The 23,811-nt window shown below is 42.4% G+C and overlaps 3 protein-coding genes across 5 annotated transcripts in view; all 3 read left to right on the top strand.

Moving 5' to 3' along the window:
- The window catches only part of LOC140304667 (uncharacterized), a 285,825-nt gene that overhangs the window by 91,931 nt on the left and 170,083 nt on the right, over nt 1-23,811 (top strand). The gene's annotated exons all lie outside the window — the stretch shown is intronic.
- keap1b (kelch-like ECH-associated protein 1b) lies at nt 186-13,615 on the top strand. 3 transcript variants are annotated; one of them, XM_072383386.1, is made up of 7 exons: nt 186-295; nt 4,277-5,559; nt 5,713-5,958; nt 7,062-7,738; nt 9,340-9,545; nt 10,078-10,254; nt 11,688-13,615. In XM_072383386.1, the coding sequence occupies exons 2-7, from the start codon at nt 5,254-5,256 to the stop codon at nt 11,933-11,935; spliced, it is 1,860 nt and encodes a 619-aa protein (XP_072239487.1). In that variant the 5' UTR covers nt 186-295; nt 4,277-5,253; the 3' UTR covers nt 11,936-13,615. The 3 variants fall into 3 exon arrangements, with proteins under 3 accessions (XP_072239487.1, XP_072239489.1, XP_072239488.1); XM_072383388.1 differs by lacking the exon at nt 186-295 and adding an exon at nt 827-848; XM_072383387.1 differs by lacking the exon at nt 186-295 and adding an exon at nt 970-1,244.
- LOC140304659 (volume-regulated anion channel subunit LRRC8E) lies at nt 16,793-20,628 on the top strand. Its single transcript, XM_072383385.1, has 2 exons — nt 16,793-17,046; nt 18,139-20,628. The coding sequence occupies exons 1-2, from the start codon at nt 16,903-16,905 to the stop codon at nt 20,425-20,427; spliced, it is 2,433 nt and encodes an 810-aa protein (XP_072239486.1). The 5' UTR covers nt 16,793-16,902; the 3' UTR covers nt 20,428-20,628.

The following is a 23,811-nucleotide window of genomic DNA, read 5'->3' as shown; positions in this document are numbered from 1 at the left end:
CCCCAGGTGAAGGAGAAACGTTCAACCTGGCCTGCAGTCCCACAGTTGGCTTTTAGTGCCACCTTGTGACGAAACACATGACCACGGCCTGCTGTGTAGACTACCCTATTGACCTGGATTCCATATTTTGCAAGTGGGGAAAAACTGGTGTGTCAGCACCTGGCTGGGACAGAGAGACTACTCTCAAACTACTGCTCGCTGCTGGAGCCGTTCACAAATATGTTTTTCAAGAGGAAGGAATATTTGACAAGAAAAACAGAACTTCACCTACATGGGAAGCAATGCGGGTTATGAGGTAATAATGGAGTATTACCTTAACACTGTTTTGTTTTCATCTAGCAACAGCATAATCACCTTCGTTATGTAATTGCATTTCAGCAATTTCCTGTCTGGATTTCAACATTTATTCACAGTGCTTGGTTTGTATCGTTTCTCTTCTTGTTCTGAGATTTATCACTTTTTTGTCATTTTTTTCGAAATTAAATGTTCTTTTCCAATTTTTTACATAATTATAGACACACACTTAACGTCTGCGCGTGTTTGTAATACTGTTTATAAGAAAACTGACTGACTGTCAGTCGCAGTTTTGGCACTGGTAACGTTTTGGACTTGCTTTTTAGTTCGTTCTGAGAATTCTTTCTCAATAAAAGCGTGTGCCCTCCTGACGTAATTAACCGCCATTACACGTCAACCGAGGCGGGTTTAGCGACTTGGAGGCAGACTCTTACTGTGAAGGCGAGGGGAGGCCTGTACAATGCTTAGTCACGGTGAGTTACCGCTTTCCCCCCCTCCTCCTTCATATGTGGTTTACAGCTCGGCAGACCGTGATGGAAGAATTGAGCTAGACTGTGTGAGTTTCTTTTATGATATATTTACGCAAGAAGCGACGAGTAATACTACGTGTGCAGACGAATTTGGGAGCCAGGGGTGGCTAGTAGTGGAAATATAGACGGATTTGTTAGCATGTTGGTGCGGGTATCGGCTCGCAGCCGTTACTCTGCTGTCTATTATTAGGAGCCTGTTTTGCTGTCAGCTCTGTTTCCGAAGCGTTTAACTTGTTATTTGTGACGTCCTTTATCTTGGGACCTCTGAGTTTACTTTCGTCGCAGACCCGCGGCTGTTTAAACCCTTTGCACGCCAGCTCCATGTCTTATTTTTGACGGAAACCAGCTCAGAAAAATGATAACCTTATAGCCCCGGAGCGAAAGGGAAACAGCGCTTTGTGTGAAAGCTGTTCATGTCAGGTAGGTAGATGGCGCGGAAATCTAATTCCATCGCGGCTTATGTAAGAAGTAGCTCCGCTTCTGGGTCGTGTTTTGGTACATCCAGTTCCACTGTTTGCAGGGTAAGGAGTTCACTATGAGTCACCGAGGAGGGAAGCTCTTTGCTTAAAAAATGCCAATGTACGTAAAGCAGTGTTATACGTTCGTTACACCCTTGGCTCATCCGCGTTGTGCTGCTCTGTAGCATCAAAGTCTGTGACACCGCTGGAAGTGTAGGTCACCTAGTTAACTTCAGTTGTCTCCAGTCGTGTAGCTCCTGTTGAGTGGCAGCCAAAGTGTTGCAGGCCCTGAAGGGCGGCTCCAAAACTGAGGTGCAGGGTCTGTCAGGGGTCCTCGGAGACAACATGGAAAAGTTTATTCTCAGGGTTAGATAACATTGAGAATCTATCAGGGTGTACTTTAGATGCTGACGCTATGATGTGCACCAGTAATCTAAATCGGTGTCAACAAGGAACCCCGATGTGCAACCACTGGATTGATAGGTTTGCAGATTGAGATTGCCACATTAACCAATGTTCAAGCCACCCTTTAAGCAAAACCACCCAAAGACTTTTGAGTGTTTTATCCCTTTAGAAAGCCTACTTTTTCATGTTAAGGGGTGGGGGTGTGTGTAGGTAAATGAAAGATTTCCTGTTCATTGATTAACCCACTATTTACTTTTCTCTCACGGATATTTTTGTTCTGGAGCAAAAGTATTTCACCTCAGGCCAGTTTTGATCAAACTGTACTGTTGTAGGTTATGATTGTTTACATTTGTCAAACCCAAAACCTGGCATGTGATTATTTCTGGAGTATCATAGGTCTGGAGCAGATACATACTGATACTTGAGTAGCTTGTTTGTCTGCCTTAGAGTTTGGGCGAGTTGAGCAAGATGTTCAGCCGTGAAACTATGTTACCTAGAAACCAAGAGGGAGAAAAGCACTGCAATAAATCTGAATCATAATGCGTTTCATATTACAGCGAGTTTAAGGCGCTGACGAGCTTATGACAAGCTTCTTGATGGCATTTCACTCATGACTGTCTGCTGATTACTGTTTATCTTTTTCTTTTTTTTTAATCAGTTTTTTTATCATTAATACTGATTTAACAGTACAGTTGTTAAGTAACAAAGCCGTATCGGACAGTCTGTTCACTGCGTCCTCTCTCATCACCACCTCAGCCCTGTGTGTGTGTGTGTGTGTGTGTGTGTGTGTGTGGGTGTGTGTGTGTGCGTGTGGGTGTGGGTGTGGGTGCACAACTTGTAGGCGCTGTGTTATACAAGTGAACACTCACAGCGACATTGTTGCTGAGTAACTCTGACTCTTCCTATTCAGAGATCAGCAGACAGTCGGTTGCGATTTGTTCTTTGTACTTTGTGGCCGTCGCAGGCAGTTCACGTTCTGAGAAGCAGAAGTTCGAATGGCAGAAAAGTGAGATGTTCATTTTGCTGCATCCCTCTTGTTCCGTTTTTATGGTCCTCTGCGGATCTGTGCCCACATGGTCCCTGTATAGAAATATTCACTTCCAGACCAGCCTGCAGAGCCGTCTCCTGCTTGCTTTTGTTTCCCCTGAACAAGCCTGCCATAATAGTTTTATACTTGCTTGATCTAAAGCATTCGAGCTGGACTGGTTTATTCCTCATCATCATTGCTTTCATTTCCCCTAAACCTTTATGAGAACACCAAAGTGCTCTCACCAAAAGGTCGCACTCTAATAATTAGGCCAATTGAGAGAGTATCGGCATTTATTTGAGATGAGCTCTGCTATCTCAGATCATTATCTTTATTGATTCCTTGTTGCATCCCCGTCTTCTGCTGCAGTCGTGGCGTCTCTGCACATGCCGGTTTTTTTTTTTCTTTTTTTTTTTCTGTTTAGCAGCCCTAAGACCAAATTCACAATCCACAATTTTCAGTGTAGTTCGCATAATACGCTGTGTTTCTCTGGTGGTGGCTAGTTTTAAAATCCCAGTGCGTTCACAGTGCATGGCTCATCTGTGACAGGGGATCTCGCTCACACTGAGATGTCTCTTGCTCTCTGATCTGCTATAGCTCCTTTAGGGTTTAATCATCGCTCCTCCTCCCGCGCCGTCTCCTTGAAGATGTCAAACTCCCTAAATATCCCATCGGAGAAGGAGTGGTCTCTGCAAGTTTCACACATCACATCTCCGGAGCATTGACACACACGTTTGTTGACCACCTTAATGGTGACCAGAAATCCCCATCGAGTCATTTTTCAAAGTCTGAGTTTGACTCTAAGGTAGATTATTAAGCAGCAGTTGGTTGAGAGACTAAAAGCTGGCGTCCCAAGGGTTGTAATATTATAAAAATATATATCTCTTGATAAGTTGTGCGTTTACTATTAGATTTTAAAAATTTAACTTAACAAAAAAGAAAAGAAGACAAAGAAAAAAGTAACCTTTGATTCTCATGAATAGATCATATTTGTTGAGGTTGTTACATGTATGCCAGACGTCAGTGTGTGTTGGATTCTGTGGGTTGTTGCGTAAACTGTTCCCTCTGTTCCGGTCCCAGCTGGATTGGTCACGGAGTAAAAAACACACTCTGTTATGGCGGACAACTAAATTCAAGCCTTGTTAAAGTCGCTTCAGAGTCTTTCAGAATTGGATATCACTCCCTCGCTGCTCCTTACATGCCAGTCTGTACAGAGGTTTGCATTTTGTTTTAGGTTTAGAGGCTGTGAAGTAACATGTTAAAGCTTCTTTTGTCGTGGAAGGGAACGCTGGAGTCTTTGTTTTTTTTAATCAAGCTAACATGTTTATAGTTCAGTGGATATAGGGCATGATGCCAGTTTGTGTCTTTTCATCAATAAACTTGATCTGATTAAGTCTGTGAAGACCTATTTGTGCTGAGTCATTTGTTGCATAAAACAGTCGTCGGCATTAATGTCGGTTAGTTTTTTTTTGTTTTTTTTTTTTCAACAGAACAAATGAGAGGCATATCTTTGTCAATGCATATGATATACATACAAACTTTCTCTTCCCCTCTCTTCTCAGCTGTCAGCTAAAGCAACTGCTTGGTAGTAAACACGGTGGTGCAAAGAAATTCCAAGGAAACCGTCTCCGAAGAAGACCATTCATCAGCTCTCCTCCCCTCTCCATTCCAGAGAGCTCCAAGTGACGCTTGTGACGCTTTTGGCACTTGATTCTCTTCTTGCCCTTCAGGGTCAACAAGCTCTGAACTGCCTTATTTTCCATGTCTGACTCAGCTGATTCCATCAAAACTGTTATTTTGGGTCAGTTTTAATTAATTACTTCTTTTATATATATATACCTAAGCTCCAAGCAGTTAATTAAATCAGTTCCAAGACTGGAAATGCACTCATGATGAGTGTTTTCCTTTTGGATGATCTGAACCATTGCTTAGTTGAGGGCATTTGAATAAATTTGGAAAGAAAAACTTTTTCCGTAATCAACAGCCACGGTGCCACCTTTTTTCTTTTTTTTTGTTCTCCATCAGGAATGATTACCAAAGTTTCTGTCGACATCGTTGCGGAGTGGAAAGAAAAGCTGTTCCGTCGCCAAGACAAACAGTTGACTGAAAGATCCCTTTGAGTCATAGTTGTATAGATTTGCATGAAACGTCATTAGTCTGTTCTGCAAAGCTTAACCATTTGACCAGAGGAATTCTCAACTGCAAACGTTTCCATCATGTTGGGGCTGCAGCGGGCAACAGTGCACCTCGCCACGAGAGGCAGCTCCCACACGAGTTTCTTGTGATGCCGTAATGAGCAGCTCAGCTGGACTCAAGTACTGAACAGAGCAAGGAAGTCATTAATAAGACTTTCAATCAGACAGAGATCAGGCACACCCAAGAGAGCTGGGAGCTGTGTGTGTAGCCACTCGCCGATTACCTCAGTTTAAACTCCATTCTTTTAAATTTTACCCATGCCTGCATGCGGCGCGAGGATGCCCCTTAACACTGCCAGCTGTTCTTGAGAAAGAGTCGGAAGAGGAGAACGGGTATCTAGGAAATGTCAGAGTGCTTGACAGAATGCAAGGCGCTGGTGACTCCATCCACGCGCAACGGTCACCGCGTCTTCAGCTACACGCTGGAGAGCCACACGTCGGCTGCCTTCGCCATCATGAACGAGCTGCGTCTGGAGCGGCAGCTGTGCGACGTCACGCTGCGCGTGCGCTACAAGGACCTGGAGGCGGTGGACTTTGTGGCTCACAAGGTGGTGTTGGCGTCCTCGTCCCCCGTCTTCCGGGCCATGTTCACCAACGGCCTGAAGGAGTGCGGGATGGAGTCGGTTCCCATTGAGGGGATTCACCCCAGAGTGAGTCAGATGTGTGCTTACACCACAGCTGTTTCTCAGTTAAATACACACATAAACACAGTATCTGGGACTTGTTAGCTTATGAGATGCTGATCTCTCTGTTCCCCTCCTCATAACTTTCTCTTCCATGCTTCCTTCTTAATCTAATCTCAGGTTATGGACAGATTGATAGAGTTTGCCTACACAGCCAGCATCTCTGTCGGTGAGAAGTGTGTCATCCATGTGATGAACGGTGCCGTCATGTACCAGATAGACAGCGTGGTCAAGGCCTGCTGTGATTTCCTCGTCCAGCAGCTTGATCCCAGCAACGCCATTGGCATCGCCAGCTTTGCTGAGCAGATTGGTTGCACAGAGCTCCACCAGAAGGCCAGAGAATACATCTACATGAACTTCAGCCAGGTAAGAGTAATGAGAGCTGCTTTTGTCTTCTTTAGTCACGAGGCAGGTTTTATTTTCTGGTTAAACCCCGTCAGAAAGAATAGCTGAAAGCAACTAAGTGTTCAGTCAAAAACCTCTTATATGAATTTATGAGGATACACTATAAATGTAGTTACCCCATTTATAACTGAAACCAAAGACTGAGCGTCATTAGTCACAGTAAATTGTGCACCAGGGCAGGTGTGTGTGAAGTGTTCTCTTAGTAAAAGTTGTTTCACTTCATGTTTCACATGAGAATGCAAGCTATGAGTGAGGGTTTGTCTGTGGTTGGCGCATACCGAACTGCAAACCATCTGTACAATGCGGAGGAGCAGCAGTAAAAGGCCGGTTTACATCGAATCTTTGGACAAGCAAAAACGCCTCAAAGACTTGTCGTGTTTATCGGTCCGTCGGCGGTTCAGAGTCTTTTTGTGTCTGCTTTCTTCAGGAAAACACAGTCTTATCAGATAAGAAAATAAGAATGGCATCGTCCTGCGTAATGTTTGATTCATACATGCCGTCAGCAATTATGGCTGTCAAGGCAGGAAGCCAGATTCCACCTCTGTCAGCTCAACTGCGTGCTGTACAAAAGTTCTGGACTTGGAACCCAGGCTTTTCTTTTTCTACTCTCATGTCAGAACATGTTGGACATCATAAACGCAGGTAGTAATTTATCTGTGATCGCTGAGCCAACACATCACTCCGACTTTAGTTTAAATAGGACTTAGGTTTTAATAATAGCGAGCACAATCCAATTAACACTGATATAAGTTGAATTATTTATCACTTAGAATGATTCTTTACTTAGTTTGGTTCAGAAAGTGTCTGCAGTTTGCTTGTTCTTAGCGTCCTTTTGATTTATTCAGACAAAACAAGCTATTTGAAGACCTTAGACTCAATGAAATTGTGATTGCACTGTTTTGCCATTTTGATATGTTTATGGATATTTTATAACTTATAATTCAATGATCAGTGAGTAGCGACACGAGGATAGGTTTGTTTATTTTTGCTTATCCAGTTGTTTAGAGCTTAGCATTTGAATTATACAACTTTTATTACAAACCTGCTCCTATCTCTGCTTCCAGGTAGCGACCCAGGAGGAGTTCTTCAACTTGTCCCACTGCCAGCTGGTCAACCTCATCAGCCGCGATGAGCTCAACGTGCGCTGTGAGTCTGAAGTCTTCCAGGCCTGCGTGGCCTGGGTGCGCTACGACTGGGAGAACCGTCGTCCGTACGTCCAAGCCTTACTCCAGGCTGTCCGCTGCCATTCCCTCACCCCCAACTTCCTGCAGGCCCAGCTCCAGTCTTTGGATTGGGACCCACAGTGTAAAGACTACCTGGTCCAAATCTTCCAGGATCTCACTCTCCACAAACCCACCAAAGTAATTTCTTGCAGAACTCCTAAGGTGCCGCAGCTCATCTACACGGCCGGCGGTTATTTTCGTCAGTCTCTCAGCTACCTGGAGGCCTACAATCCGTGTACAGGAGCCTGGCTGAGGTTGGCTGACCTGCAGGTGCCCCGCAGCGGCCTGGCAGCCTGTGTGATCAGTGGGCTTTTCTACGCTGTCGGCGGTAGAAACAACGCACCAGATGGCAACATGGACTCGAATTCTCTGGACTGCTACAATCCTATGAACAACTGCTGGCTTCCGTGTGCACCGATGAGTGTTCCCAGGAACCGAATCGGTGTTGGTGTCATCGACGGCATGATATATGCAGTCGGTGGTTCACATGGGTGCATTCATCATAACAGCGTGGAAAGGTAAGCAGTTAATGGAAGAGATATTTTCTATGTCTGTTGTCTCTTAAAGAGACCAAAGCTTTGATTTAAAGCTTGTTGATCCAAAATGAGTCAAGCGTCAATACGTTTCTCTTTCTGTGGTTTGCCTCGGTCCGAACGATATTTATAGTACAGACTTGAGTTTTAAGACTTAAGTGTCTGTTGACTGTCTGAGGTCAATGTGTACGACAAAAAATGAGATCAGGTAACTTCCTGGATATTATCTGGTAATGTTTCCCTTCCTGCAATTTATTTATAGTTTGCACAAAGCTGCCATGAGGGTGTTTTTATACACAAGGAAATATCTTGGTGTTAAAAATGTAGCGAGGGCTTTAAAAAAGGCTATGATTGCAGTGAGGGTTTTTTTCCTGGAGAAACTGCTCAAACCTTTATGCATACCGTCAAACCGCACTGTTGTTTATTCAGCCACTGCTTTAGAATGTTATCAGTCAAGTTGTTAAGTCTGTTGACATGTTCCATAATACATGCCTAAAGCAGGTGTTTGAGTGTGTGTGTTACTCAGCCCCAGACATACCTACCCTGCGGTACAATCCTTAACCACTCAGGTTTTATGCTGTACTGTGAAATTTGTGTATCTTGATTTAAAAACCTAAAATATACCCCAACTGACCGTAATGCGTTTGATGACTGAAATACCAATTTTTAATCTGACAAACATTAAGCATTTCTGTCTGCGGAACACCTCGGAGCTGTGGCCACATAATGACATCTGATGACAGCCTAAAGCAGAACTGCAAACAGATAGTGAGAAATTATTCTGTGCCCAGTTACAGCAGTCATGCATTTAATCTGGTGCTGCTTTACAGCGGCTGTTTGCATGCGAGCGTGAATAAACCAGTGAATAAACCAGTGAGAACGCTATATTCTCCTGGCTGGTGAAGAAAAAAACCCTAGAAATAAAGTTTGAGTCATGCTTCTACCAATTGAAGATTTGGCAGCTATTTGATAAGAAGATGAAAAAGGTGAAGGCATATCAGGTTCCAGCAGATTATAACCAAATGGGGAAATGCATACTTGAAAGGAAGAATGCTTTTTTTTTTACTGGAATCCTTTTTTTTATGCTACCCTCTCAACATTTTAACATGCTGGTAACATCCCTGTTTGCTGGAAACGGCCACCGAATGTTCTCGGATTGCTCCAACATCAGATATATTATTAGTGATATTTACTTACCCTCAGGACACTTTTAACTGTCCCCAGAAAGAAAAGCTGTCATACTGAGGGTGTATGCCAAAATGTTTATTGCATTAGAGTCCAAGGTTAAATGCGGTAGTGAAACCACTATTACAAAATTTACATTTTACAATCCATCTGCTCATTTACAAAATATCTGAATTTGAGCACTTTGGGTTAAGTAGGTAATGCCCCCAAAGACTTGATTTCATTTTCACTTCCTACTTGTTTTAAAGTTGGTTCTCCTTATTTATTTTTTTCTCTTTTATTCTGAAAAAGTTATGTATGAATATGAGTATAAAGAAAGCACCTTATCGATGTGTTGTTTGGCGTTGGACAGTGAAAAAAAGTGATGAATAGACATTTCTACGTGTGTTTATGCTCTACAGGTATGATCCAGAGAAGGACCAGTGGCAGCTGGTGGCTACAATGTTAACGCGGCGTATAGGTGTGGGTGTTGCGGTCATCAACCGGCTGCTCTATGCTGTGGGGGGGTTTGATGGGTCCAACCGGCTCAGCTCCTGTGAATGCTACAACCCTGAGAGGGATGAGTGGAGGACCATGGCCCCCATGAATACTGTGCGGTCTGGAGCTGGTAAGAAAGAAATGGGGAAAACCTGCTGAACATTTTGAAAGAACAGTCAGCCCTTTGTGCAAATTTCCATCCGTCTTTATTTTTATTTTTTTAAAGATGGATAAATCTGACCAGATTTTCCCCTTTTTTTTAATGCTGATGAGATCAAATTACACAAAAAAGGTTTTCAGGATGTTAAAAATAAATCACATCCTCCTTGCAAGGACTTGAAATCAGGACAATGAAACATATTTTTCTCATTTATTTTTATTGGTCTAAATTAAAAACCTCAGAATTTAAAAATACTTTCTTTTTCACATAACTGTATGTCACTTTCAGGCGGAATGTTTGAGTTGGATCTAAATAAATAAATAGAGCACTCCATTATTACAAGTGATAGTCTGTTCGTTCATAACTGAGCTACTTTTAAAGTTTTATGAGCGAAATCTCTTGGCGTAGTTTGAGTAACGTGGAGTCTTGCCAGCCCTGTAAGATGGCCTGCTGTATCTAAATGGATTTCTCGTCTTTGAACAAGCTAATGTTGATCTCATAGGTGTGTGCGCTCTGGGCAATCACATTTTTGTGATGGGCGGATATGATGGCACCAACCAGCTGAACACAGTAGAGCGCTACGATGTGGAAACTGACACGTGGAGCTTTGCTGCCTCTATGAGGCACAGGCGCAGCGCTCTGGGAGTCACTGCCTTGCATGGGCGCATCTATGTATTGGGTGAGTAGTAACGTAACTACAAACTGAATCATCTCAAAAGAAACATTGTGCCCAACTTTCAGGCTTTTAAGACCCTTTTGGTGATTTCCCCCCTCCACCCTTTTTTAAAAAAAATTTATATTTAAACAACACATACTAAAATGTCTGGTAGCTTTCTAAGCTAAGCTTAGTTCCTCTCTCTGAAAGACGGTCATTATTTAACAAAAACAAATCACATCATTACTGCTTCTATAGGAGTTAAGAGGGTAAGTAGCAGCCGGGTGCTGCTAATCAAATGATCATCCGCAGGTGTGAGCACTTCTATAAAAGCAGAAGTTTCGTCAGCTTGCTGGTCTGGAGCATTTGGTGACGTGATACTAGAATTAATATAGAGCGAAATGTGTCATAAGATTAAACTTTTTATACATCTGTTGGGGAAAAAATTGCGCTTTCTTTGCTCCCAAATCATTGCGTAGTTGTGGTAAACTTATGGCATGTTAGCTTTTCCTGGAAGAGTTTGTACTGGATGACCTTTTGGTTGTTTTTTTTGTTTGTTTGTTTGTTCTCTCAAAGGCTTCCACACAAACATGTTTTATAGCTGCAACCTTCAGATTTTTATCTTTCTCATGTTGGAGCACCATAAGCATCTAAGCTCGCAGTGATGAAGCACGCTTCTGTTGTTCTTTTTAAGGCTTTTCAGCTCGATGCATTACCCCCATCTTGTGGTGGTAGCGATGCATTACTACCAGCTGCCAGTTACATCAGTATAGTTAAAAAAAAAAAAACTCATTGCCCATCTCTAGCAATGACCCAGTCCATGAGTGAACTGCTGGGGAGGGACCTTAAGAGAGGTGTTCTTTAACAAAAGTCTGAAAAACTGAATGAATTGAAGCAACTATGTGGTAAAAAAAAATCAGGCCAAAACTCCTCCACAACAATGTGAGAGTCTGATGATGTCATACGGGAAATTATTACTTCAAATTATTGCTTCTAAATGTGGTTCTACATACTACTGAGGTCGTACTTAGATTTTTAGACATTGCTTCCGCAGTTTCTGCTTAATAAATGATTTTACAGTGTAATATGTCGTGCTTTGTTCATGGCATGTTATAACATACTGTATCTACGTCGTTGAGAGACCTTGTAAGGAAAAGATTTTTATTCTTTCTTTTTCTGTGTTGTCTTGTTTTTTTTTTACATTTTTCTTTCTTTTTTTTTTTTTTAAATCGTTATTATGTCATGATTTATAAAACCTTAGAATTGAAAGAGGGTGTATATTCTTCCTCACGTCGCTGTACATAGTAGCTTGGCGTTTTTGTACAAAAATTTGGGGGAAATGAGAGCCTAAGTATGTGCTAAACGGACCATCCAATATATCACCATTAGTGAAGTTATTGTGTTTCGTACTAAATTCCTGATCCTGAACTCTAAAAGCTAAACATCATGCTTTGCAGGAGGTTACGATGGCAACACTTTCCTGGACAGCGTGGAGTGTTACGACCCAGAGAAGGACACCTGGTCGGAGGTGACGCACATGACTTCAGGGCGGAGCGGCGTGGGTGTGGCCGTTACCATGGAGCCCTGCCAAAAGGACCTGCCGCAGTGTCAGAGGTCTGAGAGGGAGAGAGGCGCGGTGTCACCATCCGGTCAGTCTGCCAGCTCGGGCTTTCACCACAGCGGACCTTTTGTCAAAGGCACATGAAGTTCAGCGCCAGATGCTGTCAGCCTCACTCCAAAACTCAGCTCTGTCCCAAATCCAGATAAGGACAGAGGTGAGCTGGAACGCCACAGCCTGCCTCACTGACTCTCTCGAAGATTTTCAATGTCAGTAGTATTCTATTCTCAGTGCACTGCTGACATTCCTCCATGAGGTGACGAGAACTTTCTGCATTCAACTACCCAAATTAAGTATCAGCCCTCCCCAGACGATCCAGGTCCCGTACGTGACTTCCGACTCATTGGTTGGTGGTGCGATGTTACAGAGCTCAATGCGTTTAAGTGTTCACATCTGGCGTTTAAAGCCCTCAGACCATCTTTTATCAGAGAAGGGCTGCAAACTAAGGAAGTCATTCTATTGGCTCAAAGAGTCATCAGGGTCTCATGTTTCATTCGAATCTGATAGTAGAGGAAATTATGAGATAATGGCAACAAAAGTAGCATTTGTCTGTATAGGCGGTAGAGTTCGAAGTGCCATTACAGTGCCTGTGGGCATTATTGTTATCAGTATATTATCTTGGGGGTCTTTATGTTACAGATTCAGTCCACGTGTAGAAATCAGATGGTCACAAGATGAAGCTCCTGCTTGACAATGGGCTTCATGAAAGTTTATAGTTTTATGTAAAACCTTTTTTGTTTTTGTAAAGTCACGCTTGTTCCAGTTCACAGCGTGAGTCACAAAATCTGCCGCAAACGAGTGCAAAACCATTTCAGACGCTGGAACTTGAAAAACCAACAGTCGCACGATCCACCAAGTGACGGTGAGGTTGTTTTTTTGTTGTAGAGGCAGCTTACAAGAGAAGCTCGCTGCCTTCTGTACATGACCATAATACGAGTTGGCAGTCAAAGGAATCTGCCACCCAGCTGTTGGTTCACTAAATGCACCTCGCTAAAATCAACAGTCCCACAATACATTCCAGTTTCATGACGGCTAAAATGTTTTGTGCGTTGCCTTTTAATCTTGACACTGTACACACACACACAGGTGTTTCTGATTTGTTTTAGACTTTTGTAAATGAAAGAAATCATTGGACAAAATATAAGTAAAAACATCTGTTTTTATAATCAAGTCGAAGTAACCCGCTGACCATCCTAAATGATGGTCGAGCTCACTGAACACCTCCCTGATAGATTGCAGCTCTCATGCAGGGAGCACTTTCTGCAAGGCTGTTGCGTTAAAGCGCCTTTGTGGGATGTGTCTGATGAGAAATTGGCAGCAAGTTGTGTTGTGGACAATATTCATGACCAAAAGTGGCAATAATACGACTACATTGAGAAATAACTGCATCTGAATGCCACCTGAGAGCAGACCTGTGCATAGGAGTGGTTCTTGCATGAAGCCCATTGTCTCAAATTCACGTGTCGGTAGAAGAGATGCAGGAAGTCGGGTTAACCGCAAATGTGTCTTTTCGTCACTGTTCACGAAATGTGAAATTTTTTAGAAAAAGACGCCGTTCGTCTCCTCAGGAGAAGGACCACTGAATCTGGCGGTGGTTGTGCAAAGCACGACTGAAATGAAGAAATGAGTTTAGACTGTTTAGAGGAGGCATCATACTGTAGCATTTGGAAACCTGGATTCAAACTTCTCACTGAATGTGTTTTTATACATACATATATATATATATATATATATATATATATATATATATATATATATATATATATATGCATATGGAAAAAACACTAACCACTGACAGAATACAAAACGCTCCCCACCTGCTGTTGAACTTTTTTTTTTTCTTTTTTTTTTTGGTTGTTTTGGTTTTCATACCCAAGAGACCTCAGAAACAGAAGTGACCATGTTTGTGCATTAGTGTTCAGATACTGTGTACTAATGACAAAAACTCGCTTAAATAAGTGTATTTGTAACAGCAATTTAAGCTACAAAAGTTTTTAAGAGATGTTTTGTACATTGATAATCTAAGAAGTCTTGTACAGAATTCCAGAGTTCACTTTTTTTATTTATTTGTTCAAATCCTTTTTTTTTTTTTTGTCCTTCTGATTTTCTCATTGCTTTAAACTGACATGGCTTTGTTCTCGACCTGACTCTTGGTGTAGTGTTTTTTGAATAACCAGCATGCGATGGAACTAAGCGAGAATGCCTGTTAATGCTAATTTTGGATGTACGGTATGTTAGTGGAAGAAAAAAACAAAACAAAAAAAAATGCTTCACCTCAAAAGGGACTTTATCTTTTTTTCTCTTCTCCAATTGGTCGTTGGAATGAAAATTAGAATATTTAGTCTGCTTTGTACATTTTCTTTTCCCAGCAAAAAAAAAACAAAAAAACCCATAAATCTGTTTCTTGAACTGCTCCAGTCTTCTAATAATTACATTTTTTTCCAACTGTCTGCCTGCATCTGTCCATCTGTCTGTCTGTCTTACCAAAAAGAAACATCTTGGGGGTATTCACATCCAAACTGGTTTTAATGGTTTAGAAATTACAACCGGTATTTTGAATATTTTTTATAGTGATCAGCCATCATTGTAAAGGAACATTTTTCTTTATTGTCGCCAAAAGAGTTTCTATTGCGAGTGAAACGGACCGACCTAAGGACGCAAAAGTAAAATAAATGGGTGTGGGGGTGTGGCAAATGATCACAGTGTTATTTAATCCATGTCTACCATGAAGAAAGGACTGCGCCACGGGGCTGATCGCTAAAGCCAGAGCAGCTCTGGAGGAGCTTTTCCTTGACCTGGAGGAAGCGGCGACTGTAAAACAAACACGTGGGCGTGCATCGTGGTCTCCAGCCTAACTCAGCGTTCACTGATGAGGTCACAGAAGTTTTTTTAATGAAGCTGAATGTTCTGTGGCGGCTGAGTCCATCGCACCTTCTCAAGCTGATTGAGCTGCTTTGCTGGAGACGAAGCTAAAAGCAGAAAGATCCTCCAAAAAAACAAACTAAAAAGAACCAAACTTCTTTCTTTTTTTTAAATAGTCGTCAATTTGGCCTTTTTTTTTTAAAAGTGCCCTTACAGATAAGGAGCTATAATTCCTAAATTCTTCCTCCCACTTAAAAAACCTTCATATTAAACCATATGACTGTGAATTGATTTTTTTTAATTTTTTTAATTTTTTACATATTTAAAGCCAAATATTTTCTGACCTATTTCTGGGTCACATTTACATTTGTGCGGCTTCTCATCGCAGCAGTGAACACTGGAGGGAGCTATAGCTCCTTAATGTGGATTGAAACTCTTATTACCAGTTAAATTAAAAACCGCTCAGTGCTACCACATTAGTTTTAACCAGAGATATTCAGGGAAAATGGCCACTTCTTTTATTCTAATCTTTCTTTGATGTATGTGCTCGTCAGTCTCCACTTGAGCAGGTCTCCAGTACAACGACCACCCATGATTTCTATCAACACGTCTAATTTCCTGTCTAAGCCTGGCAGGTGCATGTGGATGTGAGCCGTTATTAAATCATCCAAAGGGAAAACATCCCCGCTTATGTGGAATCACACGAGTATTAAGAGAGAATCTCAGCAAAGAAAGAGGCTGACCTTTAGAAAAAAGGAAAAAAAAGCACTCATACTGTTACATCAATGCCATAATCTGAAGAAAGACTTTTACTGTACATGAACTGTTGCTGTTAGACTCTCCAGTGATTATTAGCAGTGCCAAGGTTCACATTGTTTATGATGCAATTAATTCAACCGTCTATACAGTGAGAAAAAGAAGAGCTGAAGCTTAAAGTAATCACGGCCCCTCTCTTTAACTTCCTTCCATGCTCTCACTGTTTGAAAAATATGGGATATGCACTGTGTCAGATGCCAGATCCCTGTTTTATCAGGACTATGAATCTCACTTTGTAAAGGCAATTCCATTCGGAGTGATGCACTTCAGGAAATAGTGGTTTTCTACAATCTCCTACATGTATAGTATATTTAAATACTTTGGGTCTGATCAGCCAAGCGTAATATGAAATGACAGGTAGGTACAGTACTTATCAGAGAAAGCCTTACCAAAAAAAAAATCCTCAGTGGCTTTTCAGCCTAGTCAAGAAATGCCAATAAAAAAAAAACTGGTGACACTAGAAACATGGATCAATAAAAGATTACTGACAGAGGCTCCTCGGGCTTTATCTATGAGGGTTAATAAATGTTTTGTCAAGTTAGCGCCCAGAAGTGTTGAGTCACTGAGAGGGATTTATTTTGAAAGTGTTCTCCGGAAGTGTGTCATGTTTCGCTTCACACCTGTGCGCTCCTCTGAGGTGATGTAAAAAGAAGTAAAAACTCCCCCACCTGATCCCAGTGGATCCTGTCCGGACGCAGGTAAGCCTCGCCTGGCTGACACTGGGTCTTACTCTCCTGTGTCGGCTCTGGAACTACTTTCGGGACTTTAAAGTTGAGTTTAAGGGCCGCAGGTGTTTTACGAGCGCGCGCCCGTGTGTTTGCGTGACTTCGTAATTACGAATCAAGTTCGGAACAGTTTTTTTTTAGGAAAACACTTTTGGAAAATCGCGTGTGTTCGAAAAGAAGCGGCGATGTGAAGATGCGTCTGATAACACGGGGGTGTTAGAATCCTGGAACCAGCCTGCGGCAGTTGTTTCTCTACTTAAATGGAAACTGTTGAAAGTTGACAGAAATATATGAGGATCATTACTCTGTTTAGATGTGTATCAGTGATACTCGCTCTTAAAATATATATTACGCTACATGACGAAGGAAATGTTCCTTTCACGGTTTCCCCACTTCTAGGTGGTGTGGTGTTGTCTGACTAGTTTTTCCGCTTTGGATCCTCATAAATTCCTGAGACAGATTTCATTCATTCGTCGAAGAGCGAAGATTCTGAAAGCTTCAGTTGCCAACGTGTGTTTCTCGCTGTGTGTATACTTGTGTGTCTTATATTTCAAACCTCTGAAACGATGTTCCCTGGAGACTGCAGTGAGCCGAAAGCCCGTTTTAGCCCCGGTGTTCAGATCCAGTCTTCTCTGTCATGCAGCTGAAACCATGATGATCCCGGTGGGGGAATTCAGAAACCTCGGCACGGAGCAGAACTCCCAGTTTCGGGTGCTCAAACCATGGTGGGATGTTTTCTCAGAATACCTGTGCATTGCTATGCTCATGATCGGAGTCTTTGGGTGCACCTTGCAGGTGAGTCATCTGCACTATGACACAGATTATCACAGATAATTACTCACTTCAGTATAACCTAACCTTGCTCATGGGGACTGATGACATGCTTCTTTTTTTTTTTTTAAATCCAGTGTAGCACACCTGAATAACCTGTGGACATGCTTACAGTATTTCCCACACACACCACTCTCTGACAGTATTTGAAGGGGGGTGGGACAATTAAGAAGAGGACACAGTTGTGCTGAAACTGAATATTTTAATGTGGAGTTAAAATGGTGAATAGGGAAGAACAGAGGGTGGTGGGTGGTGCTCAATTCAAAGAAACAGTCGCAAGAAAAATATGTTTTACTTGATCTGTTCTTGGGTGGTAAAAGCAGTAACCTCTCTAGCAAAAGAAACAAGCAACGACAAACTTGTTTCATGACACACAAGGACAGACGGTGGATTACAGGATAACGAGCAGTCATCTGGTGACATGCAAGCAGCAAAGCATTGAAGTGCTGCAAAATACAAACCAAGTAACGTGCTATAAGTAACTTAAAGAATTTCCCGACTGTCGCTCTGCTCTAATAAAATCCTAATAAATCTCTAATAAAATTTTTATACCCTTAGGATGATCTGACAAGACCACAATTCAAGTAACTTGAAAGCAGCATCTGTGCAGTGAATTCAACTATACCTATATGTATGATCACCTGCAGAGAAAGTTAGAGTCGTTTTAGACATACTTGGGTAAATGATTTGCTTATATATATATATACACATTACCAAGGACATTAATCTAATTGAATGACCAAACTGAGCTATAAGCGTTGCCCAACTCAGCTTTCCATGTAATCCTGCTAAATGATAGGCTCAGGAGGAACCTAATAAAAAATAAAATAAAAAAATAAAAATAAGCTTGTACACACTGATGTGCTACAGAATCAGATACGGTTAGCTTAGTTAGAAGAAAAAGCAGTGCAGCAACCCAGAGTTGTAACACTTTAATAGGGCAGTTTAATTCAGTAGCATTTTATTGCTAAGTAATGCAACAAAATGCACTGTCACACATTCATATTGTTTCTATCCGTTCCACCTAATTTGAATGCTTTCATCCATTGTCCACAGCTGACGCAAGATAAGATTGCTTGCCTTCCCAGCCACTTCACCAGCCCAACACCTGAGGCAATCGACTGCAGCCACATCCGCAACTACAGGGATAATGAGACGTCACAGAGCACACCGGCCAAACCTGTAAACCCCATCATTCGGGAGGTGTTTGGCAACAAGAACAATCTAGACATTCACCAATACGTATTTGTCAACAACTACTGTTATGAGAGGTCTGTGCACTGGTATGCAAAGTACTTCCCGTACCTTGTTGTGATCCACACTATGATCTTCATGGTCGCAAGCAGCTTCTGGTTCAAATTCCCCGGCACGTCTTCTAAAATTGACCTATTTGTCACCATTCTGGGGAAGTGCTTTGATTCGCCCTGGACCACAAGGGCCTTGAGTGAAGTCTCTGAGGAAAGGGGAGAAGAAAAGCTGGTCAGCTTAAGGAGGAATACCATGTCAAAGGATTCCCCCGAACGACGAGTAGATGAGGAGGAGACGGTAGGGCTCCTTCGCTCCTCCTCTGTCAAGTCTAATCCAGAAAAGAAACTCCCAGAACCCAAGTCTGCCCTTTCTGTGTTGGACAAAAAGGAAGGAGAGCAGGCCAAAGCTCTTTTCGAAAAGGTGAAGAAGTTTCGGACCCATGTGGAGGAGGCGGACATCTTATATCTTATGTATGTGCTACAAACATCGCTGAAAGTCTTCAAGTTCGTGGTTATCATTATCTACACTGCAGTGCTGGCACCAAACATTGAAATAGTTGTGCGCTGTTATGTTCCTCCGGAATTGACCGGTTTCGATATTTATTGCTGCAACCACAACAAAGCCCATCTTTTTTCCAAGCTTGCCTACTGCTACATCTGCTTCGTGGGAGTGTATGGACTAATGTGCATCTACACCCTCTACTGGCTGTTCCACCGGTCTCTGAAGGAGTACTCCTTTGAGCAGGTCAGATTTGAGATGGGTATTAACGACATACCGGATGTGAAGAATGATTTTGCTTTCCTTCTGCACCTTGTGGACCAGTATGATGCTCTTTACTCTAAAAGGTTTGCCGTCTTTCTTTCTGAAGTCAGCGAGAGCCGCCTCTATCAACTCAATCTCAACTACGAGTGGACGGACAAAAAGCTGCGCACCCGTCTCATCAAGAACTCCAGCGACAGGCTGGAGCTCCACCTCTTAATGTTGCCAGGGCTTCCTGACACAGTCTTTGAGATTGCTGAGGTGGAATCCCTCAAACTGGAGCAAGTTAACAGTGTCACCATCCCAGCTGGTGTGGCAAAGCTGGACTCTCTGCAAGAGCTATCATTGATCTACAGCCCAGCAAAACTACAGCTGCCTGCCCTGAACCACCTCAAGGAGCGTTTAAAGGTTCTACGTCTGACTTTCGAGAGTTTAGAGGAGGTCCCTGTGTGGATGTATACCCTTCATGGCCTGGAGGAGTTACATCTGAATGGTCCTTTAACCAATGAGGTATACAAAGGTAGCACTCTGGAATCCCTCCGCGAGCTCAGAGCTTTAAGACTCCTCACTCTCCGCTCCAACCTAAGTAAGATCCCACCCTGTGTGGGGGATCTCGCATCACAGTTGCAGCGGTTGTGCATCAACAACGAAGGGGTCAAGCTCCAAGCTTTTAGCAGCTTGAAAAAGCTTACTAACCTAGCTTCATTAGAGTTAGTGGGCTGTGAACTGGAACGCATCCCAAGTGCCGTCTTCAGCCTGAACAACCTGCAGGAGCTGGACCTGAGGGAAAATAAACTCACCACCGTGGAAGAAATCCTGAGCTTACAGCACTGCAGGCGTTTGGTGACGCTCCGACTGTGGCACAACAAAATCACTTACATCCCTGAACATATCAGCAAGCTGCGTACCCTCGAGACGCTGGATCTGAGCTGGAACAAACTGCGAAAGCTTCCCTCTCGGCTCTTTTACTGCACCAAAATCAGGCACCTCGACATCTCCCACAACCAGATCACCTCTCTCCCTCATGAAGTGAGCATCCTTCAGGGCCTGCAATTCTTTTCTGCTGCCTTCAACGCCTTAGAGACACTCCCAGAGGAGCTGTTCACCTGTAAAAAACTAAAGACTTTGATTCTTGGTAACAACTGCCTGTCGAATCTTAGCTCCAGAGTGGCCAACCTGTCCCAGTTAGTGCGACTGGAAATGAAGGGAAACCGTCTGGAGTCTCTCCCTCAAGAGATAGGTGAATGTCCCCTGCTGAGACAAAGTGGGTTGATAGTAGAGGACATTCTGTTTGATCTGCTGCCATCAGATGTACGAAACAAGCTGACTCAGGGCTGAGATTGTAGAGCTGAGGATCGTCACAGATTCCTCTTTTATCAGGTTAGGATAGTAGCTATGTGTGTTCAGTGAGAAAGTAGCTCATGAAACAATTAGGAAAACCATCCGTAACCAAAATCATAATTGACCAAACACAGAAGGACTCATTTGTGATCGGGTATTATGAAATGTGTTCCCAAGTCTGTGTCCCAAAAAAAAAAACGGTCATGTAAATAAAATTGTACAATAATTTTCACCTAAATTGTTTTTTTTTGTTTGTTTGTTTATTTGCTGGTTTTGATAATGTAAATCAGACATTGTTGGAAAGCGTAAAAAGAAATGTTCAAAATTCAAACGCACACCTTGGCCTTAAAGCATTGTACGCCAGTATTTTCACTCAGACTCATGATGTTTTCATTGAATATTTTATCCTGTTGAACAGGTTTATACAGCACAAGAGGAGTTGGCTCATGTTGCTCCCTCTCGGGTTTATGGGGGGGGGCTTCAGTAGACAGATATAAAGTGTTCATCTCTTTGTTCGCACATTCAGTCAAATGGAGAGGATAATGAAATCAGAGCATGAGATATGAAAACGTCCGTGATTTACAGTGATTTCTTATCGAGGCTTCCATGAAGTGTAGATTGTGTTTCTCAGGTTTATTTTTTCTAACTCTTTTGCAAAATGTCATACATCCTGTGAAATATTGGCAGGGTCATCGTGTTCAATGAATTCCACGGAAATCGCCATGGCAATCGTGATATCAGTTGAATTCACCTGTTTTGTTTTGTTTTAATTTGTTTGTTTTTTCGTCTCCCATTTTTGGCACTAATGTTACACTCGGTGCAGAAGGTAAACAACTATAAACAAAACTGCCCCAAAACCCCACAAAATCACATTTGTATTTTTTGATGAGATAAGAATATGGAAGGTTATTGTCGTTCTGGAAGAAAACTCGCATTTTAAATGTAAAAAAAAAGAAAGATAAGAGGACATGAGAAGCGTGGTTTCTGTATTCTTTGCCCTAATCTTCCCTCAATGCGTCTCTGTCTCAAACTGAGCCTAACAACAACACGCGGTCATGTCCTGGCTTGCGTGGCTCAAACACACTCAGTTTCCAGGCATACCTCTGTGATAAAGGCACACACTGACATGCCCCTCCGTTCAGCATTAACCTTGTTTTCCTTCCTTTCATCGTTTGAATAAACTGAGGGAGAATTTAGCAATCGTCTCAGAAACTTAAGAAGCTGCACAGTAGAAACCAGACAGTTAATGTCATCACACTTTGTCAATCATTGCCCTGCTTCTTTTCCCCGCGGTCAGGGCGGCAGTCAGACGTGTCACCAGCATGAACCAAAGCATGCGGCTGCTACGGTGTGAGGAATACTTGGCGGGAAATGACTAACGTGTCTTCCAGCTGCTTTAAGGTGAAAAGGAGGGATCTGTTGTTGTTCCAAGAAAAGCACACACGAGAATGTGGTGTCACCAGAACTGCAGCATTTACTTATGGAGAACAAGCTAATTTAGCCTCCTCCAGCAGTATTTGTTTCTGCTACCGAGGTCAGGGTTTAGTTGCTCCAGGCTGGGATTCCCTGCAGCTTGGTGAGTGGAAGCGTGGGTTTAAGTGTGTCGCCCAAACAGAGCAAGAGACTGTCCCGTTTTTCGGTGTCGACATGAATCATTTATTAGCTGTTTAATGGAACTTTGTCGTGTGTTAGAACGTACACTCCTGTGCTGGTATAGTCCGAGATCATTTGTCCCCTTAGAGGGAAGAGTTGCAGTAAATGTAGATAAAGTTTTTCTGAGTAAACAACCTTCTGCTGGGATAAAGTATTTCTCTGCTGATGAAGGTCACCAGCATGATGGCCTTCACATTCACCAGATCTTCAACAACAGTTTGTCAAAACTCCAAGTGATGGAATATCTTCTGGAAGATTCCACAGATTTGTCCAATCACACGACCGCCGCTCCAGTGCAAATGGTGGTAACCACACATTTGATAACAAAGATACTATTTCTTTTCTTTCCCCTTGTCAGCGTCATTTTGTCCTCGAGGTAAAGCCTCAGCATGACGGAACCGTCTGAGCCAAGATTTTAGCCTGAAGAAAATAAACCCATTTCTGGTGAGGGGAGTGTGCCCTCTTCCAGCATCATAGGAACATTTACACGAACAGTGCAAATTGTCACCGTAGTCACACCTCATTCATTGCATATATCAGCAGGAAAACCGGAAATTGTTGCAGTTCAAACTTAAATGGAAATACAGTGTATGAGGCAAAAAAAACGTTTTTATTATTCTCACAGGCTTTAAGGTCATATTTGGTCTGATCACTTTTATTCATCAACGCAGCCTGAACCCTCTTTCTTTAAGTAATCTTCAACATTGATTCCCTAATGTTTTTGTCCGGCCTCTGGGAAGGATTCATCCCTCCATAAGACCTGTTTCCACTCGTTTTCACTCCAGATCTTGTTTAATTTGGCATACCCTACCCTTTACTCCCTGTTTGCCTTCCTTAAGAATGACTTCTTCATGACCACCTTTCCATAAAAGTCCGTCTTTGATGAGCTTCCTCCTCCACTTGTCCAGTTTCCTCTAATTTTTCAAAGACAGACTGCTGAGCATGCAGAGACGAGCCACGTTTTCAGCTAATTGGTTCTTTGCTGGGTTGCCTGTTAGGGATAGACGCAACTGATTCATCCCTTAACTTAAGTGCAAGTTTAATATTTAAATGATTTATAAGTCAGTGTTAAATTAATACTAGAGATTTGGCTTTTGTGGGGTTTTTTGGGCAGTCTGGCTCCCGTACAATTGTGGGATGAAGCACCATCGTCATTAAAACTTCTGTTAGCCCTGCAAATGTCCTGCCACACACATAGACTTTTTGGCATGTCGAAGAGGCCATAAAAACACCATGACAAGCTCACAAAAGTGTCAAAGCAAGCGGCCATAAAGCAAAAACAGTGTGGTGCGGGACTGGAAATCAAAGTCATGAACTGCAGTATCTCAGTTGTGTCAAAAGAAGTATATGCACTTTAAAATGCGTCTGAAGCACATGTGAAAGAGCCGTAAGTGTCCGTAGAAAACCTTCAGAAAGAGGGGAGAAATATTGCTCAAGATCAAGTCAAAAAAGATTACAAGAAAATGTGGCTTCTTAGAAGCGCATTATGAAGGAATGAGGAATGACTCGTCACTTTTGAGCGGCACTGTTTCATCTCACAGTAGAAGTTTAATGTCTTAATCATTTTGTTTGTTTGCTGTTTGCTCCTGAACCCAATATTTTCTGCAAATTTGCCTCAAAAGGCGTGTTTTTAAAAAAAAAAAAACAAGAACTAAGTATTAATTATTTACATGCATTTATTCAGACAGGTTCATTCCTTTGTTTCTGAGTTTCTCGGCGTAAAAACAA

The sequence above is a fragment of the Leuresthes tenuis genome, unplaced genomic scaffold, assembly GCF_036924035.1.
Source record: "Leuresthes tenuis unplaced genomic scaffold, fLeuTen1.0.hap1 SCAF_4, whole genome shotgun sequence".
Classification (NCBI taxonomy): Eukaryota; Metazoa; Chordata; class Actinopteri; order Atheriniformes; family Atherinopsidae; genus Leuresthes; species Leuresthes tenuis.
This window is presented reverse-complemented; position numbering and strand designations above follow the sequence as displayed.

What these genes read in the sequence shown, in the direction of transcription:
- keap1b (XM_072383386.1), top strand. Translation starts at nt 5,254, where the DNA reads ATGTCAGAGTGCTTGACAGAATGCAAGGCGCTGGTGACTCCATCCACG. An exon ending in TACTGTGCGGTCTGGAGCTG is followed by an intron (nt 9,546 to 10,077) that starts GTAAGAAAGAAA and finishes TTGATCTCATAG; the next exon opens with GTGTGTGCGCTCTGGGCAAT. An exon ending in TGGGCGCATCTATGTATTGG is followed by an intron (nt 10,255 to 11,687) that starts GTGAGTAGTAAC and finishes CATGCTTTGCAG; the next exon opens with GAGGTTACGATGGCAACACT.
- LOC140304659 (XM_072383385.1), top strand. Translation starts at nt 16,903, where the DNA reads ATGATGATCCCGGTGGGGGAATTCAGAAACCTCGGCACGGAGCAGAAC. An exon ending in TCTTTGGGTGCACCTTGCAG is followed by an intron (nt 17,047 to 18,138) that starts GTGAGTCATCTG and finishes CATTGTCCACAG; the next exon opens with CTGACGCAAGATAAGATTGC.